Source organism: Ceratotherium simum, chromosome 29 (genome assembly GCF_057802395.1).
Source record: "Ceratotherium simum simum isolate JZ-2026a chromosome 29, ASM5780239v1, whole genome shotgun sequence".
Lineage (NCBI taxonomy): Eukaryota > Metazoa > Chordata > Mammalia > Perissodactyla > Rhinocerotidae > Ceratotherium > Ceratotherium simum.
This window is the reverse complement of record NC_141928.1, coordinates 27,680,299-27,700,140: the sequence shown is the minus strand read 5'-3', so window position 1 is coordinate 27,700,140 and position 19,842 is coordinate 27,680,299. Positions and strand designations below refer to the sequence as shown.

Genomic DNA, 19,842 nt, shown 5'->3' with positions numbered 1-19,842 from the left:
TATCCTACCTCTTCTAAATTTCCCTTCAAGAAGAGAGGCTCGACAGGCCCCTGGAGCAGCTGCTTCCTGAATGTGTATGGGTGAGTGGGTTTACACGGTGCAAGCAGAGGCCTGTGGCAGTCAAGGAAGCACACTGCTCAGACTGCCCTCCAAGCAAAAAACCTATCTGTGAGAACTTGCTTGGGAGAAGTACCGTTAGCCGACAGCCCTTCCTGGGCAGCCCGTGAACATGCCAGGGATACCAGAGTCTGGCAATTTTGCCCAAAGCGTGACTGCTCTAATGGGTAATCTTTGCTCCATTTACTCCCATGGGGTTGGCTAAGCCTTGTCAGATTTGCAGCACAGTCTGAGTCTTTCTCTATCCAATCTGCTTCCTTCTCTTTTCTTTCACAGCAGACATCAGCACCATGGTTTGAAGGCTTTCCTTGGTAAATCCCGCTTCCTCTCCTTTATTTCTCACAGCTGATACCCACCACCAAACCTCTTGTATTCCTAACTCCATTTCAGTGTCTGCTTCTTCCCACAAACCTGAATTGACATAGTGACTGAACAATAAACGAGTTTCACAGGGTAGGAAACTGGGAGGGGGGAGCAGGACGGAGGTTGAGGAAGCCAGAAGTCTAAGCTGGAAGACAAAGGTTTTTTTGGGGTTTTTTTTTTGGTGAGGAAGATTAACCCTGAGCTAACATCCGTTGCCAATCCTCCTCTATTTTATATACAGGACGCCATCACAGCACAGCTTGATACGTGGTGTGTAGGCCCGTGCCTGGAATCCGAACCTGCAAACCCTGGGCTGCCGAAGGGGAGCACACGAACCTAACCACTATGCCACCGGGCCGGCCCCAACAGGAGATATTTTTAAAGCTCAATTGTTATGGGCTAAAATTGTTTTAAAAAGTGTATTTACTTCTGGTATGTAGAAATACTTTTAATAAAGAGTTGCAAACTTTTATTACAGTAAGGAGATACTTGTACCACTCTACAAACATCTACAACTCGGAAAGAGGTTCTATTAACATAAAATTTATGCCATAAATCACCAATAGATTCTAGAATATAACAGAGTCTCTTTCTCTCACACTCCACATCCACTGCATCAGCAAAGCCTGTAAGCTCTTACAGTAAATCCAGAATCCAACCACTTCTTTCCATTTGTATGGCTTCCACCCTGATACAAGTCACCACTCTCTTCTGGATTATCGCAATAACCTCCTAACTGGTCTCTTTGCATCCACCCTCGCCCTCCCCCAGGAGTTCTCCACACAGCAATCAGAGTAATCTTTTCAATACATAAGTCAGATCCTGTCATTCCTCTACCTTAAACCTTCCAATGACGTTCCATGTTACTCTGAATAAAAGCCAAAGTCTTTACAATGGCTTTCCACCCATTGCCTGACTTCCTTTACATCTCTAATGTCATGGGCTACTCTCTCCCCATAGCTTCCTTGGCTCCTTACTCTGATGTGCTGGGTATTCCTCCAATATGCCAAGGATGCTTCTACCTCATGGCTAAATGCTACATGAGTATGAACATTTATGACTAATATTGTTCCTCTATTTGGTCTCCTCTAACTCTCCCTGGTATCTGCATGGCTGGCTTCCTCATTTCTCTCTACTCTAATATCACCTTATCGCAGAGACTTTCCTTGATTAACCCGCAAATCAGTCAGGGTCTCAGTAGAAAAACATGCCACATTCAAATTATGTATTGATATGGGTTGAAATATATCCACCCAAAAGATATGTTGAGGACCTAACCCCCAACACCTCAGAATGTGACATTATTTGGAAATGGGGTCATTGCAGATGTAATTAGTTAGATTAAGTCATACTAGATTAGGGTGGGCCCTTAATCCAATGACTGGTGTGAACTAATAAGAAATACATAAATTGGCTTCTGCCCCTACTTCTTGCTAATATTTGGTCTTTGACCCTAGTTCCTGACACAGGGATCCCAAATCCCTTGGAATTTCCTGAGTGATAGGAGTGTCTTTTGTTCTAATGAGGTGACTCTTGGTGGACTCCTGGATGAAGGCTGATCACCAGAAAGACTAAGCCTGGATTAGAAGCTTGGAACTCTCAGCCCACCCCTACATTCTCCAGGGAGGGGAGAGGGGCTGGATATTGAGTTAATCATCGATCATGTCTAGGTGAGGAAGCCTCCATGAAAATCCCAAAAGTATGGGGTTCAGAAAGCTTCCGGGTTGGTGAACACATCCATGTGCCAGGAGGGTGATGCACTCCAACTGCAGGGGGACAGCAGCTCCTGCACTCAGGACCCTCCTAGACCTAGCCCTATGTATCTCTTCATTCAGCTGTTCATCTGTATCCTTTACCATATTCTTTATTATATAACGAGCTGGTAAACATAAGTGTTTCCCTGAGTTCTGTGAACTCTTCTAGCAAATCATCAAACACAAGGAGGGGTCGTGGGAACCCCAGTTTATAGCTGGTTGGTCTAAAGTACAGGTGACAAGCTGGGACTTGCAACTGGCATCTGAAGTGGGGGGAGTCTTGTGGAACTGAGCCCTTAACTTGGGGGATCTGATGCTAACTCCAGGTAGTATCAGAACTGAACTGAATGGTAGGACCCCCAGCTGGTGTCTGCAGAGAACTGGAGAATTGCTTGGCGTGGGAAAATCCCACACACATTTGGTGACCAGAAGTAAAGTGTTGAGAGTAGTGACAGAGTGGGGAGTAGAGGAGAAACAATAGAGTTTTTCCTCTTCTACTGACGTGCTTATGAGAAGAGACACAGAGACACAGACGTACAGGGGAGAACATCATGTGATGATGGAGGCAGAGACGGAGGTGGTGCAGCTACAAGCCAAAGAACGCCAACGACTGCCAGCAAACCTCCAGAAGCTAGGAAGAGGCTCCCTGACAGGTTTCAGAGGGAGCATAGCCCTGCCAATACCTTAATTTTGGATTTGTAGCCTCCAAAACTGTGAGACAATAAATTTCAATTGTTTTAAGCCACTCAGTTTGTGCTATTTTGTTATGGCAGCCCTATGAAACTAATACAGGTGTATTCCACAAAGATTCAGTAAAGGGACTTGTTACAATGATGGAGGGGAGAGTACGGGAAAACTACAGGGAGAGTGCAGTACCCTGGGGCAAGAAATAAGGGCCCTCCAGGCCTGAAGGGGCAAGGTGGGGAGCAGTTATCAAAACCTGGGAGAGTACCCTGGAGAGGGGCCACCCTACAAAAGCAACTACTTTGTATCAGCGGCACTGCCAACCATAAAGAGAAATAAGTCCCCTCACTTCACTCTACTCCCTCACTCCTATCTCTTGCTGGGACTCCTCAGGAAGCCAACTGAGGTAGTCCATGTAGGCTAGCCTTCTTGGGGTCAACTGCTGGGTAAAGAAGCTGGGAGAAAGAATCATGGAGGAGGGGAAGGAAAGATAGCTGGCACATTCTCTGTAGCAACTCTATTTTTTCTGAGCACTACTGATTCTCTTCATTTGTTTTTCACTTATCATCACCTGATACGTTATATTTTTTGATTTTTAGCTTATTATCTGTTTATCTATTATCCCACTTGAATATAAACCTCATGAGGGCCCTCTTGTTCCCTACTGTATCCCCAGCACCCAGAATAGTCCCTGGCATGGAGAGAATCTCAATAACTATTTGCTGAGTGAATGAACGGTTTGAAGTCACATCTTTACCCTGGTATTTTCTAAGTCAGTAGCCGCTGCATCTCTGCTTGCTCATCCTCTTCCCTGAGATCATTTAACCGATTTCCAAAAATGCAAGCAAAATTCCCAGGCTTGTTACCAAATGTTTGGAATCAATGACTCCCTCCCATCTTTTTATCTTGGCCCCATAGCTCTTGAGGAAGCCCATGCCTATCCCACAAGGCCTTGCTCACAAGCACCCTCACCTTGGTGGCCTCTGCATTTCGGGGGTGGTGGTGAGGTTTCCCATCACGTGTCATGTGAACTGTGGGACTCTGGGCTCAGGCAACTACATCTTACAAGGAGGTATATAGCCTGTCCAGGCTGTGCTACTGCGCCAAGAGTGGGTATATCTGGCACACAGTTTTTCTAGAAATTGAAAACAAAAACAACATGCTATTTTAACACTGTACTTTAGAGAATATCATTGGGTGAATCTTTCAATTAATTGACATTGCAAATCTACTATTGTCACAACTATTTGGGGGAATATATTCTTGTATATATCTAGAAATTTTTCTTTTGTGTGTGTGAGGAAGATCAGCCCTGTGCTAACATCTGCCAATCCTCCTCTTTTTTTGCTGAGGAAGACTGGCCCTGGGCTAACATCCGTGCCCATCTTCCTCCACTTTATATGGGACGCCGCCACAGCATGGCTTGCCAAGTGACGCCTGGGTGTGCTCCCGGGATCTGAACCGGCGAACCCCAGGCCGCTGCAGCGGAGCACATGCACTTAACCGCTTGCGCCACCGGGCTGGCCCCGTAGAAAATTTTTAAGACACTCAAAACAATGGTTATTTCTAGGAATGGGGAGGGGAATTTTTATTTTCAATCAATCTCTTTCTACAGTTTTGTGTGTTTTTTTCGCCATGAGCAAAAGATTATTTTTTAAAAGATATACCCTGATATATGGAGAGGCATCTCTTACCTCTCCTCTTTTTCTGCAAAGAGACAATAGTAGATGCAGCAGGAAAAGTTTTAACATTATAACTCTGTACAGCATATTCTGGTTTCTAAAATATTTTCACGTTTTCTTACAACTGTAGTCAATTATAACTAAAGTGACTTCACCATTTTTTCAACCAACATATATCAAGAATCCATATTGTGCTAGACTCTGAAGATACCATGATGAGCAAGGCTGACACAACACCCGGCCTCATGAGGCTTACAACTGAGTGGGAGTCAGTCAACACACACTATTGAGCACCTACTTGTTCCAGACACTGTTCTAGGTGGTGGGGAAAGAGACGTGAAAAAGACAGTGAGTTCCTCTCCCCAAGAAGCAGAGACCGGGAGTGGGTGTTAATGTGAGAGAGACAATAAACAAGTTAAAAAATAATAATTTCAGGTAGATCCATGAAAAAATTTAAACCAGGGTAATGTTGTACCTATCTTATGGAGTTTTGTGGGTCTTAAATGAGATTATCCATGTAAAGTGTCTTGAATAGTGTCTTGTCTAGAGTAAAGGGTTAATATATGTTTATTATATATTATTAAAGTTGTTGGAGAAGTCCTCTCTAAGGAAGTAAAACATGACTTGGAACCTGAATGATGAAAAAGAGGTAGCCATTCAAAGATGTGGGAAGACAGAGTTTCAAGCTGAAGTCACCTCAACTGCAACGGCCCAGAAGCTAGAACCAGCTTAGCCTGTCGGAGGGATGAAAGAAAGGCGGTGCGGAGGGATGACAGTGACTGAGACAGAGAGAGAGGAAAGAGATGAGGCTGGAGAACGTGGCAGGAGTCAGATCATGTGAGCTCTCTGAGGCCCGGTAAAGAGTCTGAACTTTATTCTAAAGTGTAATTAAGCACTAAGAATAGATGTGACACGATTTGATTTATGGTTTCATGAAAAAGACCACTCTGACTACTGGGGAGGCTGTTGAGGGAAAAGAGTGGAAGTGGAGAGACCAGCTGGGAGGCAGGGGAAGGATAATGATGGATTAGCCTAGGGTTGTAGAAGTAGAAATGGGGAGAAATGGCTGAATTTGGGATATAATTTGGAGAATAAAGTTGACAGGACTTGCTAATGCATTAGATCTGGTAGTTGGTGGGGAGGAAAGGAGGCAAGAGATTTATCAGGGATGATTAAATTTTTGGTCTGAGTACCTGGGTGGGTGGTGGTGCAATGAACTAAGATGGAGGAAAACTGAGAGCAGGTTTCAGGGGGAAGGGAGGTCCAAAAAGAAATCAATGGTTCTGTTTGCCCATGTTAAGTTTCAGAGGCTGGTTATATTTGAAGTGAAGATATTGTATAGGCAGTTGGCTAACTCCATCTATGGCTAAGGAGAGAAGTCCAGGCTGGAGGTATTTCAAAACAAGGGACAAGACAAGATCACATGGTGACTAACAGTAGATATACAGGAAGACAGAGGGCAGAGGGTTAGATATTGAATTACAATACAGGGAGATATGTGCTGTGAAAGATGAAATACCAGGTGAGTGGAGAGAGAGGTTGGTCAGGGCAAGTTCCATGGAAGAATTATATCTGATCTCCTAGAATCCATGGAAAACCAAGCAGTGACATTCTATCAGTGAGGACACTGGCCCAGAGAGGTACTTTGCAATTGGTCACATAGCTAGTGGTCTAACTGTAACTTTCTTTTATATTTGAACCACTTTAAGTCAAATGCGCCACAGCGTACCCTATTAAGAGGCAGAATAGCTGGGCACCTAGGGGCACAGGCTCTGGAGTCATTCTGCTTAGGTTCAAACTCCAGATCTGCCATTTACTAGGTGGGTGACTCCAGGCACCTTACTCAACATCTCTCTACTTCAGTTTTCTGATCTGTAAATGGGCATAGTACAAATAGCTAACTACTTATGGTCTGCTTACTATGTTCCTTGTACTAAGATTTTACATAAATTATTCAACACTGCCCTCCAATAATCAATGGAATTGAGTGCTATTATTATCCCCATCTTACTGATGAGGCACCGGAAGCATCTTCACCCATTTCACAAACATTTATTATGTGCCTGCTATGTGCCAGACGTGTTGAGGGTATATCGGTTAACACAACAAAAATCTTGCCTCTGTGCAGCTTCAGTCTGGGGATAAAGATGATAAACTATAAAATAAATATGTACATTATATGGTAATTAGAAGATGATAAATGCTATAGAAAAAAACAGAGCAGGATAAGGGAGCTAGAGAAGTTGCGGTTTTAAGTCGGGTATCCAGGGTGGACCTCACTGAGAAGGTGACATTTGAGCAAAGGTTTGAAGGAAGTGAGACAGCGAGCTACCTAGGTATCTGGGGAAAGAGGACTCGGAGTTGGAACAGCAAGCCCAGAGGCAGGCCCTCAGGCGGGAGCATGCCTGGTACCCATCAACAACACCAAGAGCACGCCGGGAGATTCCTAAGATGTGCTGAGAGGCAGGGGCTATGTGTCCAGTTCCAATAACTTCGACTTTTACTCTGGGTGAGATGAGGAACCATTGGACACTTCTGCCCAGAGAAGTGATATAACTTGACCCCCTACATGGGTGGTTCTATTTAGGCCCAAGCTCCACCCATGCAGTCTGACGCTGGAGTCTGTGCTCTCAGGACTAAAGAATCAGCCGCCACCACAAAGGCTCAGCCACACAGCAAATGCCCAGTGAGCGCCGGCCTATCACTGTCATTTCCACGACCCTTTCGCTGAAACCCCACCCCGACCTACCGCCCTGACCTACCGCCCTCTAGTTCCCCAGCTCCAGGGCTGGGCAGCCACTTAGTCCGGTCTGCACGTAGAGCTTCCCCGGCTACGGATTGCGCAACTCGGGCAGCCGGGCGGAGCCTGCACGTAGGCGGAGCAGCTGCGGGCGGGAGAACGCCCCGGCTGGCAGACGCGACGAGGAAACCCCGCGAGCCCCCGAAACGCCCACTGACTGCGCCTGCGCACGCCCGATCCAGGCCGCCGACATTCCAGAGCCGTAATCCGCCCCGCCCCAATTCCGGGGCGGAGTTCCCCGCCGCGCCTGCGCACAGCCTCGCCGCACCCTACGCCTGCGCTCTTCGCTAGCCCGGCACCATCCCCAGGTTCTTCGGGTGGGGGAGGGGGCGCGTCTCGGCGAGTCACGATGATGGCGGCCACCAGTCTGTGGTGAGCTAGCGGATTCTCTGCTGGTCTCGCAGAGCCCCTCGCGCCTCCTGCAGACTCCGGGGCTGGTGCCGGGCGCGTGAGGAAGCACAGCGGCCCGACCTCGCGGGGAAGGCCGCAGTCGCGGAGGCAGCGGCGTGGCCCGGGGCCAGGCCTGGGGGAGAGGCCGCTCCACAAGGCGAATGTGACAAGCCCCCACCCCCACCGCCTTCCTCCTGAGTGCGCGAGGCGCGCGGGCGACCCCGGGGCCCCGCCAGGCCACAGACCCCGCCCAGCGGCCAGCACCCGGAGCAGGCCCGGCAGCCGAGCTGCGCGGCGGCACCATGCGGGTCACCCTGAAGACCCTCCAGCAGCAGACCTTCAAGATCGACATCGACCCCGAGGAGACGGTGCGAGCGGCGGGGAGCGTGGGCCCGGAGCGGGGCGCGGGGAGCGCGAGGGGGCCCCCGGGCCTGGTCTGCGCGGCGGGGCTGCGTGCGGGGCCCCGGCCTCAGCTCCGAGCAGGGCCGGCGGCGGGCCCGAGCGGGGGGGGCCCCCCGGGCGCACCCGGGGGGGCGCGGCAAGCGTGGAGTTCGGGCTCCGGGCGCGGGCAGGGCCCGGGGTCCCGGCCCATCGGAGTCGGCCGCGGGCTTTGTGGCGGGAGTGAGGGGAAGCGGTGGCCGGACGCCGCAGGCCTGGTGGCAGATGGCGTGGAGCACACGTCGGCGGGGCACGGGAGGCCTCAGCCTGGGAGCTCTCGGTAGCGGGGCCCGGGCTGGGGCGGGGCGGGGGGGGGCAGGGCTGCCTGGGCGGTGGAGCCGGCTCCGGTGTCGGTGCATAGGTTGGTGGGGAGAGGTAGGCGTCGCCACTACTCCTGCGTGGACGGGTTAGGCGCTAAGGTCTAGGAGGCGGTAACCGGAGATAATGAGCCTGAAAAAGATAAGTATCAGGTTCGGTCTGCAGCAGAGTGAGAGATGAGCGGTAAGGGGTGGTGAAATGAATTCTTGGCCCCCTTCCTCCCAGAATTGGTGATCCTTTTATTAGTATATGTTGAATCATGTAGCTGCAATTCTCCCGCCATCGAACCCACACCCACACGTAGATGGCACTTTGAGGCCTGTTTGGTGGTGAAGATTTTTGTATTAGAGCCCTTCCAGTATAGGCTCAAACTCAACTCCAGATAAACGAGGCCTCTGTGTTAGACGTCTTGGAATTGTAGGAGTTGGAAACACTGCACCCTCCCCGCAACCCCCACCTAATAGCGTTTCAGGGGAGAAAAAAGAAAATTACTTTGAATCTCTTCTGCACTTAAACCCTTGAACCCTTCAGAAGTCCACTGGTAAATTCTCATGCCGTCTTTGTATTTGTGACTGCAAAAAGAGCCGTTGTCGAAATCAATACAACTTCATGCCAAGAATCTAAAAATGCCATGAGTGTAAATTTACTGCTTATGTTCTGGAGTTGTGATTCTGTACCCCGTTAAGATTGTCATAATGCTAAGTTTAAGCCAGCAACTTTCTGCCCATCTATATTTAAAAAAATATTTTTGATTCTATTTTTGGTGGAGATCAGGGGCCTCGGTGTTAATTGAAGAGACCTGAGTTCCATTTGTGGCTCTAATTTATTTGATATGACCTTGGGCAAATAAATCTCTTAGTTGCACCCTCTGCACAATGGGAATAATAACTGCCTTGCATAGGTGTGAAGATTAAATGGTATTTAATTGGTGGTCAATAAATGGTATCGATTATTAATCAGCGGAGTGAGGATATAGTGTTATTTTACCTATCTCGTTTAATCTAAAGTTCTCTACATCTTTAATTATTTAAGAAACGTATTCCCAACCTTTTTGGAATTGTGGCACAAAATGATTTGATTTCAAGATATTGTATGTAGAAGTATTCTGGGTGGTAAATTCTTAAAGGTGCACGAGGTAACAATTACATATGAGAAACTTTTCAGAGTCCTCAGAAGTAATTGACAACACGCTGTGGATTGATATTACTTACAAATATCAAATTCTTCTTGAATATTCCTTTTCTGCTTAGTGTGTACTAAGTTAAAGGATTTCAAAGTTAAAATCCAGCTGTTTAACATTTTCAGACAAAATTTTACATAAAATGTCTATTTGAGTCTGGTTCTTTGTAGTAATAAATGTTAGTGCAACAGGAACTTTACCAGCTTATAATATTCAGAATTAGTTCCAGAATTATTGAAACCTGAATTTTTTGTAGGTATCTGTGGGTTTATTGAAGTTATGCAATGACTTTCCACAGCTCCGCTGAAATATATATGTTCTACAAGATTTGTATAGCTCTTTAGGCACTTTATGCATACGTTATCGTAGAGCCAATATTATATTTGTATAGATTCTTAACTGTATTTGCTGTTTTCCAATTTATTTCCAAGGGAATGTATTAAGTTGTATGAATTATAAATATATTTCCAGAAGAATATTTTCGGAAGCCTCAAGGTTACAGAGAGTGGCTTCTTCGGCTTTTTGTTGCTATTTCTATAAATGTAATTTTGTTGCCATTTATATAAATATGACCACTAACATTGTTAATCTGGGGCAAGAAATGAAAATATTTAATTTATGATATATGGAATATTTACATTAAAATGACATGTAGGCTTTTATTCTAATGGATTTAAATTTCAGAAGTGCTTCTCCAGCTAGAACTATTTTAATTTCATTTTTATAGTGGTTTTTCAATTAATATTTATTTTTGATACAGTACTTGAGAGTAGGATTCCAGTAAGAAATAATAAAAGTTATATTAATATAGGGAGACTCTAATTGTTGTGAAAACTAGATAACCAAAGATATTAGAAACAGATCTAAAATGCAGGGAAAAAATAGCATTTTAGTGAGGCCTTTAGGAAGATCTGCATAAAATTAACAGAGTTTGGTCTCTTAGACCTCTTATTTTGGCTGCTCAAAGGTTTGTCCTTGTTTGATTTTTACCTAGAAGGAACTAAGGAAATTTAACTTGAGGTGGCCAATATAGAAACTTGTGAGCTTGAGATGAGCAGGAGGAAAAATGAGTGAACACAAGGACTGAGAGATAAGAGGAATCGGGGGAGTGATTCATTTGTTGAACAAATAAATGTTTAGTGAGCTTCGACTGGCAGGACTGGAGGAGTTCGGAGACATGTGGGACGTGGTCTGGGTCTTCTGGGAGCGTTGTTGACCTAGCTGGAGCTCGCTGGCTATAGAGTACATGTACAGAGTGGAAAAAGCAAGCCCATTTGTTTTTAAAGTGTTTGTATTCCTTTAGTTTTTGAATGTTCAAAGTCCTCCCCCGCTTTTTTTAAACTAGCAAAACTTTCTTAACACTTATTAGCCATTTTGTACCATTTACTTGACCATTACCATGCCCTGCCTTTAGTGTTAACTATTGGAAAGCAGTCTTTTTATTATTAGAACAGTAATGCATCTCCTCTTCTATTCAAACAGTAGAGAAATAAAATGAGATGGTGGTATGTGTGGGATGGGGAGACCATTGCTAAAAGAATATTCTTCATTGTGTGGGCTTCTGTTTTAAATAGATGGTTTACTGTAAAACACTATAGGAGAAATTTACGTAATCTGTACATCAAATAAAGCATTTGGAGGTGTCTAACAGACTACTACTCCTATAAAATTCTTAAAAATTCTAAAGTTTAGTGGTGTGATGAACATTTAGTGGCAAATAGAAGACACAATTTTTAAGCTCAGATCCAGTCATTTAGTTTTTCGTTTTGCTGTTAAACTCATTAAGAAAGAAGTGAATTAAAGAACAAAAATTGAGATAATTGTAATATAGTGCAGATTGTATTGTGCCACTGGAAGTGATGACAAGAAAGAGTATGTGGTATACAGATTTAATCCTTCAATCTGCTAATCTTTGCTTCTGTTATGTGCTTTTATAACTGAAAAAAAAACCCAACAATAAGTTTGAGATAAGAGTTTAAATGCACAAGCTGAAATGTGATTATATAACTATGTAAGTGACATCAAATAGCTGTGTAAATACATGGGAAGTTTTTGGTAAGAGAATTGTGACAATACAGTAGTTTTAATTACTATTAACATATTTAGTGTGGTATACAGTGATCTGCAAAGAATTACCTAGCTTTTTGGTTTTATCTGTATAATATTGGTGATTGTACTATAAAATACTGCTTTAGTGCTTGTTCTGTATACGATATTTGCTAGCTGTCATTTATTAGCGAGTTGTTCTCATTGTGGTTTATTGTATTTTAGTATGGTTGTGCTGGAGATAGTGCCTTATTATAGAAGTTTAATAACATCATTGAAACATCAAGCGATAAATGTATTAAAATACTATATCACGTAGGTGAAATTAAGGTTTCTTGACATATTGATATTGGTAGAACAAAATATGGGAAGTACCTGGGAAATCTTTTGCTCTTTCTATGCCTGGCACACAGTAGACATTTAATAAAGATCTTTCGAATGAATTGAATACATTCTTTTGATGAATTGTCAAGTCAGTAACCCCTCAAAGTTTGCATGTTGATTCATTTATTTAATATTTATTGAGTACTTACTAAATGTCAGGTCCTGCTGTCATGGTGCGTACATTCTAGTCGAATAAATCAGTCAAAAAACAAATTTAAAAAATCAGATAATGGGAAATGCTATGTAGGGAATTGAAATAGGGTGAGGTAGTGTGATATTGCGTGACTGGGTGGCTACTTTTAAAATTTTAATTTAATTTTAAATTAAAAGGCCTTTTTGAATAAGGTGACATTTAAATTGAGATCTGAATAATAATAAGCACTCAGAGATGGGGAGAGTATTTTCTGTAGGGAAAGACCTTGGAGAGTATGTTTTGGGAATCCCAAGAAAAGCCTGGATTGCTGATCTAGTGGGTAAGGGGAAGAGGAGTAAGAGATTAGAGAGTTAGGCAAGGGGCTAGAGCCTGTAGAGCTTTCTAATAAGCTGAGGGTTGTCAAGGTAAAATAGGATGCTGGGGGGGATTTTAAGCAGAAGGAGAAATGATATCTTTTGTGATTTTGAAAGGTTACTTTGCCTGCTGTATGGAGGATAGAGTGGAATGAGCAAGAGTGAAAGCTGGGAGACCAGCTGGGAGGCTTGTGCGGTAGTCTTAAGCAGTCAAGGCCTTGACCAGGGAAGTAGGAGTAGAGATATGGAAAGAAGTGGATGGATTTGAGATGTGTTCAGGAGGGTAGAGTTGACAGAATTTTTTGATGGGTTGGAGTGGGGAAAATTGAGAAACCTAGATTTTGGTTGTATAAATTGTATACTTCTGTTCTTTCCTGAGATGTGGAGGATGGGAGAGGAGCAGGTTTGGAGATTGGGGTGGGAATTCAGGACTTCAGTTTAAGGTGCCTTTTAAACATTCAAATGGAGATGATGAGAAGATTTGTTATGAAGGTTGATTCCAGAGAGAAGTTTGGGCTGGAGATAGAGACATGAAAATAGCCAGCACATATGGTTGACTTCAATCCATGGGACTGGATGAGATCATCTAGCAGTCTTTGGCCATTTCTTGAGAAAATTGGGCCCTAATGCCTAACTTATCCATTGTATGTAGTTAATTAACTTCTATGCTACTAGAATTGAAGAACCTTGGTGAGAATGTTGCTAGGTAATAGGATGGGGCCTAGAGCAGAATCCTGGGATGCTCTAACAGGTGGACATTGGTCAGTCAAGGAGCAATCCTTGAGGTAGGAAGAAACCAAGAAAAGAAAACGTTTCAAGAAGGAGAGGGTCAAATGTATGTAATGCTTGAGAAATCAAAAGTGAGATAAAAACAGACATGACCTTTGGTTTTGGCAACTTGGGGGTAATTAGTGACCCTGATGAGTAGTCTCCATGGAGTAGGGGGCTGGAAGCTAGATTTGAGTGGATTGAGGAAAGAATGGGAGATGAGAAAGTGGAGATAATAGCTATGGACGTACAGTCATGTGCCACATAATGACGTTTCAGTCAACGATGGACCACATATACGACCGTGGCCCCATAAGATTAGTATCGTATAGCCTAGGTGTATAGTAGACTATGCCATATAGGTTTGTGTAAGTACACTCAACGATGTTCACCCAACAACGAGATCGCCTAATGACGCATTTCTCAGATCATGTCCCGGTTGTTAAGCGACGCGTGACTGTATATTGTTAATTATCCTTGACATGGTCCTTTTTCCTGATGTGGCTGCCTTTGTGTGTGGGTTAAAAACATGTGAAAATGATTGCAGTAGTTCTGAGCTTCGCAGCATGTGGTAGGCATTGTTTAAAAAAGAAACCCACACTAGAATTGTGAAAAATATGTAATAGTGTATCTTTTAAAAAGAAGAAATGAAAATGGACCTGATTAGCAACTTGCCTGGGGTCACACAGTCAGTGGCCTTGATAGTTTCGGTGTCTATGAAAGATGGTCTTGTCCAAACCCTGGCCTTCTGTTCCTTAGTCTCTCGTGCAGTGATCTTTCCTTCTACTCTACCTCAAGTATTTAGTCCCATGGTTAGTAACTAGCTCTTATCATTACCAGTAATTGTAGCTCTTCCCCCAGCCCTAGTAATATGTTTTTAGTATCTCACTTTACCTTCTCTCTGATTCCAATTCTAATGAGATCTATAATCCTTTTGATCCATACTTCTTTTCACTGGCCCTCCCCTCATGTTACCACTTTCACCCTTGTCCAGGGTGAAAGGTCTAAAATAAGGTCAGTGATTATAATCACTCCCTTGCAAGGGTCAACATAGCATGACTCTTGAACCAGACTGCCTGGGTTTCAGTCCTGGCTGTACCACTTGCTATGTGACCTTGGACAAGTTACTCAATTATGTGCCTGTTTCCTCATCTATAAAATGTGGATACTACCACTGGAAGCACTAACCTCATAAGGTTGTTTTGAAGGTTATGTAAGTTTGAGATACTACATATAGAGTGCTTAGAACTGTGATGGTGCTTGGCAACATGGTCCCACACTCACTCCATTGTTCTTGCTTAGAAAACTCCAAATGTGATTAAATTCAGCTCTCTGTGCTTGCACCTATGCAGCTAGAAGACAGACAGCCACATTGACTTGTCTCACTTAAGTTCCTGAACATTAACCTTAACTAGGTCCTTCATACTGCCTGACAGTCACACATGTCACTCACTAGACCATTCACTCTTCCACCTCCATAGGCAGATTTCATATCGTTTCCTCCTTATTTTCAGCTCATGACCCTAGATTTTAGAGTATATTGAGATTATAGAAACAGTCAGGACGGAATTTATACCGGGTCCTACCAGAGCTGCCTGCCTGCCAGCCTCCTTTTATTGCGCATAGCTATCTGCTGTGGATGGTGCTATCTAAGGCCTGTCCCTCCACTTTTCCGCTATAGCCTATACTGTGTCGCCTATGAAGGACATCAGTCCATCGGTTCACCTATTCTCCTCTGCATTGTTCATTTTTCCATTTCTAGAGTATAGTACAAACATTTTCCCCATCTTAATAAGACCCTTCCTTGTCTTCACATCCGTGTTTGCCTGCTGCCCCATTTCCCTGCTCCTCCTTGCAGCAAAACTTAAGAGTAGCTCTTGATTCTGTTTACTTTTTTCCATGTCTTGCTGTTTTTCAAATACATTGTACTATTCCTAAACTAAAGGAAAGTTTTCTCCCCCTTTGTTCTTGTCCTCTGTCCTTGAGCACAGTACTTAAAAAAATCTCCTTTCTCGTTAGTAAAAAGGGAGTAATAATAATTTACCTGCCTTCCTTATAAAGTTGATGTGAAAATCAGGTGAGATGATGGATCTGAAAATTTCTAGTGAATTATGAAATTAGAAATAAATTTATGCAATTTTTTAAACAAATCCTGCTTTCATCAGTTTTCTGTTATTTTGATCGGTGTTTTTATTATCCTTTCTAAAAAAGGTTTGTGTGAATGAGATATCATTCTTCTCTCAACTGGACGTAATCAGCAGTTTCAAACAGTTTGTAAGAGCAATGTCCTGCCTTTTTTTAGCTTGGAAATTGTGAGATTATTTGATAGATAATGTATAAAATTTGTTACTTTTTGAAAGAAATGTGTTAAATTTAAGCTTGCTGTAGCACTGTGACTCCTGCTGAAGGACACCACAGCATCTGTTCCCTATAAGTCTGGATAAATAAATTCCTTGTGTAGTGTCTCAAAGAACTAATTTTATAACTGAATGAACTTTATAAACTCTTGAAACATTATGTAAACCTATTCCAGCAGAGGAAGTAGACCGGCTACAGATGACTAATATATATGAACAGGTCCTAGATGCTTCAAACAGATGGATAAAAATTATTTGTCACTCCCTTTCCCCTCTCCTCCACACACTTCTGATTGAATTAGGTAGGTGACTTTTTTTTTTTTTTTTTTTGTAGTGCATTAGAAAGATCCATTTTCTCAATATAGAAACTTTAAAAGTTACAGGTATCTTGGGAGTTTCTACTTTTCTACTTACTCAATCTTCAAAGTCCTATGTGTTTTTTGGTCTTGTTGAAATCATACTGTTAGGAATATATTTTAGAATGGAATAGATTAAATTGGCATGCATAGGTTGGCTTAGGAGCCTAAAGATGACAATTTATGTGGGAAAAATGGATTCTGGATTTCAAGTTATATTGAAGGTAGTAGCCTTTTGGATCGGAACCTTAATTTGAGGATTGATTGCCTTTGTTTACTGTATTCACACATTATTAATACTGTACTCATTTGTTTTTCAGCAAAAAATATCTCATTTCTTGTGCTACATTTTTTCATTCCTTGGGTGCAGTGACAGTATTTTTTCTGTTTGTACTGAAGTCAGCTGGCATCTTTATAGTCAATTCTATTTTTAGAATTAGCAGGAACCTACTTTGGGGGAGAAATTCAGGAAATACTCTTTTTTTTTTTTTAATTTTATTTATTTATTTATTTTTCCCCCAAAGCCCCAGTAGATAGTGGTATGTCATAGTTGCACATTCTTCTAGTTGCTGTATGTGGGACGCGGCCTCAGCGTGGCTGGAGAAGCAGTGCGTCTGTGCACGTCCGGGATCCGAACCCTGGCCGCCTGCATCGGAGCGCACGCACTTAACCGCTAAGCCACGGGGCTGGCCCAGGAAATACTCCTTAATACCTGTGCCAGTTTCTCAGATGGAGGGATCTCACCCAAGGAACCAAAGAGGGAAAAGCTTTGCCCATAGTGAAAGTCTATGAAATCCTTCTGTCAACATATTTGGCTTTGAGACTCTCTTTCCTTTTGCTAATAGTTAATTGCCAAAATTTAGTTGCTCTTATTTTTTAATTTGCTAGGCTATGTAGTATTAGAACTGCTGCCTTAGACTTTTTTTTTTTTTTTTTAAATAAAATCTGCTCTCAAAATTGTGGTGTATTCTTGTGTAATATTAGTAAGCGGTAGTTGAGGGGGTGCGCAATGAGATTTTTTTTCTTTTAAACTATTGTTTTCCCTTAAATTACTAAAATAAATCCAGGCTTATTATACTAAATAAAGTATGCAAAGTAAAAAATGTTAGGCCCCTGATGTAAGTTACCACTGTGGTCTCTGTGTATGCTCCTAGTCTTTGTTTAATACAGAAACACAACTACACTATGTATGTTTTTTAAAAAATCAATTGCTTAGCAGCTAGCTTTCTCCCTTAAAGAGAATTGTAAATATTTCATTCATTCATTCATATGCATGCATTTAGTGAATACCTTGCATATATAGTCATCATTCTTGTTGTATTGCATGGTAGTCAAATGAGTGCATGTGCAGTAATGTATTTTACCATTTCACCATTGCTGGATGTTTAGGGTTTTTAGTATGACAAAGAGTAGTGTGGTGCACATACTTTGTACATATATCTTTGAAGTATTTGTGAGAGTTTCTCTCTAGCATTGATTTCTAGATGTGGAATTATTGGATCAAAGGCTGGCAGATTGCCTCAAAAACACTTGCATCAGTGCTCACAAATATCAATGGTGTTTGTTCTCAGATATCAACTTGTGTATGAGTAACTAACCTGGATTCAAATTTGGGCAGTTGGCCTCCAGAGCCTGTGTACTTAACTTTTCTATTTCTATGCTTTTGTGTCTCCATCAGAAAATGATGGTAATAATAATATCTACCTATGTACTAGTTACCTATTACTGCGTAACAAAGTGCCTGAAACTTAGTGGCTTAAAACAGTGATAAACAGGGGCTGGCCTGGTGGCGTAGTGGTTAAGGTCACGCACTGTGCTTCGGCTGCCCGGGGGTCTCAGGTTGGGATCCCGAGTGCAGACCTACACACTGCTTATCAAGCCATGCTGTGGCAGCATGACATATACAAAATAGAGGAAGATGGGCACAGGTATTAGCTTAGGGCCAGTCTTCCTCAGCAAAACGAGGAGGATTGGAATAGATGTTAGCTCAGGGCTAATCTTCCTCACCAAAAAAAACCAATGATAAACATATATTATTTCATAGTTTCTGTGAGTCAGGAATTCATGGATGGCTTAGCTCTGTGGTTCTTAATCAGGGTTTCTCATGAGGTTGCATTCAGGGCTCCAGTTATCTGAAGGCTTGACTGTGGCTGGAGAATTCTCTACAAAAGTGACTTCATCGCATGGCTAGCAACTTGGTACTGGTTGTTGACTGGAGGCCTCAGTTCCTCCACATATATTCCTCTTGCCAGGCTGCTTGAATGTCCTATGACATGGCAGCTGGATTCTCCCAATGTGAGTGATCCAAGAGAGCAAGACAGAAGCAATGGCCTTATAAACCAGCCATGTCAACTGTGTTTAATATTAGATATTGAGTATTTTTTTTTTTTTAGAGTTCACAATTTCATAAGAAAGAAGTATTAGGCTTGGAAAAAATTTGATTTCTTGAGTGTTACTGTACTTTATCTTGAGTTGAGTTGGATGTTGAACTCCTGTTCTTTATCTAGGGGGAAATAAGCAACAAAAGGAAAGTTTAGTCCCTGCTTCTTGTTTATTAGCCTTGGATATGATAGCCCTGGTTATTTACCAGGACTGTAGTGCTCAGTTTAGATCCGTCCTGTTGAGATGACTTATTGGAACGGGAACGCTGGCACGAGGCTCAACAGTTAGAGGAGTCGTGACTACATCCATTGCCAGTCATGACCTTCCCAAAAGAAACCATCTGCAGGGTTGCTGCCTCTTGTTTCTTTGCAGTATCCAGAAAGAAGGCCTTTCTTTATAAGCTGTTTTAAAGTATGTTCAATTTGATTGGAGAAGGGAAGATTTAGACAAACTAGTCTAGAAGGGATCCTTTAGCAAATACATTATGGTTGAAGTACCTATGGGACATCCAGTGAAGGTGTCCAGTAGAGAGTTGGGTATGCATTACTGAAGGTCAGGAGAGAGCTGGGGTAGAGGTACAGATGACATCTGGATGGTTATTAAAACTACGAGTAGATGAGATGGATTATCCTGGAAGTTTATGTAGAAGAAAAGGCAGCCTTGGGCATAACTCTGACTAACATTTAAAGGGCTGGCCAAGGAAGAGGATTTCACAAAGGTGTGAGCAGAGAAATAGGAGGAAAGCCAGAAAAGTGTGGCCATATGGAAGCCAAAGGAAGACAGTGTGAAAAGGAGAGACAGTCAGTACTGTCAAATGTGACAGAGAGAGGTCAAATAAGATAGGGAAGGACTAAGAAGTGTCTGATATGATATTGCTGAATTCAATGATACTGGTAAGAGCCATCTTACTGGAATTGTGGGAGTTGGCACTACTGGAGAAAATAAGCAGCAAAATGTGAATAAAGTCCATGCTTCCATTTATAAGCGCTGTATTGCACTCTTGAGAAAATAGATGTGAGGTTACAAGTAAGTAAAGACAATGTGTAGTTAATTTTTGGAAAAATGCTTGAGACTAAGGAGAAGAGAATGTAGCTAGCAGGAGACAAGGGATTGTGAAGTTTTTTGTTTTAAGATGATAGAGAATTGGGCCTGTTTGTGTGAATGGAAATAAACTGGCCTAAACTTTTAAATATATATATTTTGTGCTGGAATTAAAAATATGGTTTCTATTAGACAGAAACTATATATATGTCAATTAAATCTGTCTTAATTGCCTTGCTCATTCTGACCTGTCAAGGAATGAGATTCCTGCTTGT

At 42.7% G+C, this 19,842-nt stretch overlaps 1 protein-coding gene across 1 annotated transcript in view; it reads left to right on the top strand.

Annotated features, from left to right (window-relative positions):
- Positions 1 to 7,721: 7,721 nt before the first annotated feature.
- Positions 7,722 to 19,842, top strand: part of RAD23B (RAD23 nucleotide excision repair protein B) — a 43,114-nt gene continuing 30,993 nt past the window's right edge. The window contains exon 1 of the mRNA XM_004423298.3: positions 7,722 to 8,158. Coding sequence (XP_004423355.1) covers positions 8,093 to 8,158 — 66 coding nt within the window. The 5' untranslated portion in view covers positions 7,722 to 8,092. The remainder of the gene's footprint in view (positions 8,159 to 19,842) is intronic.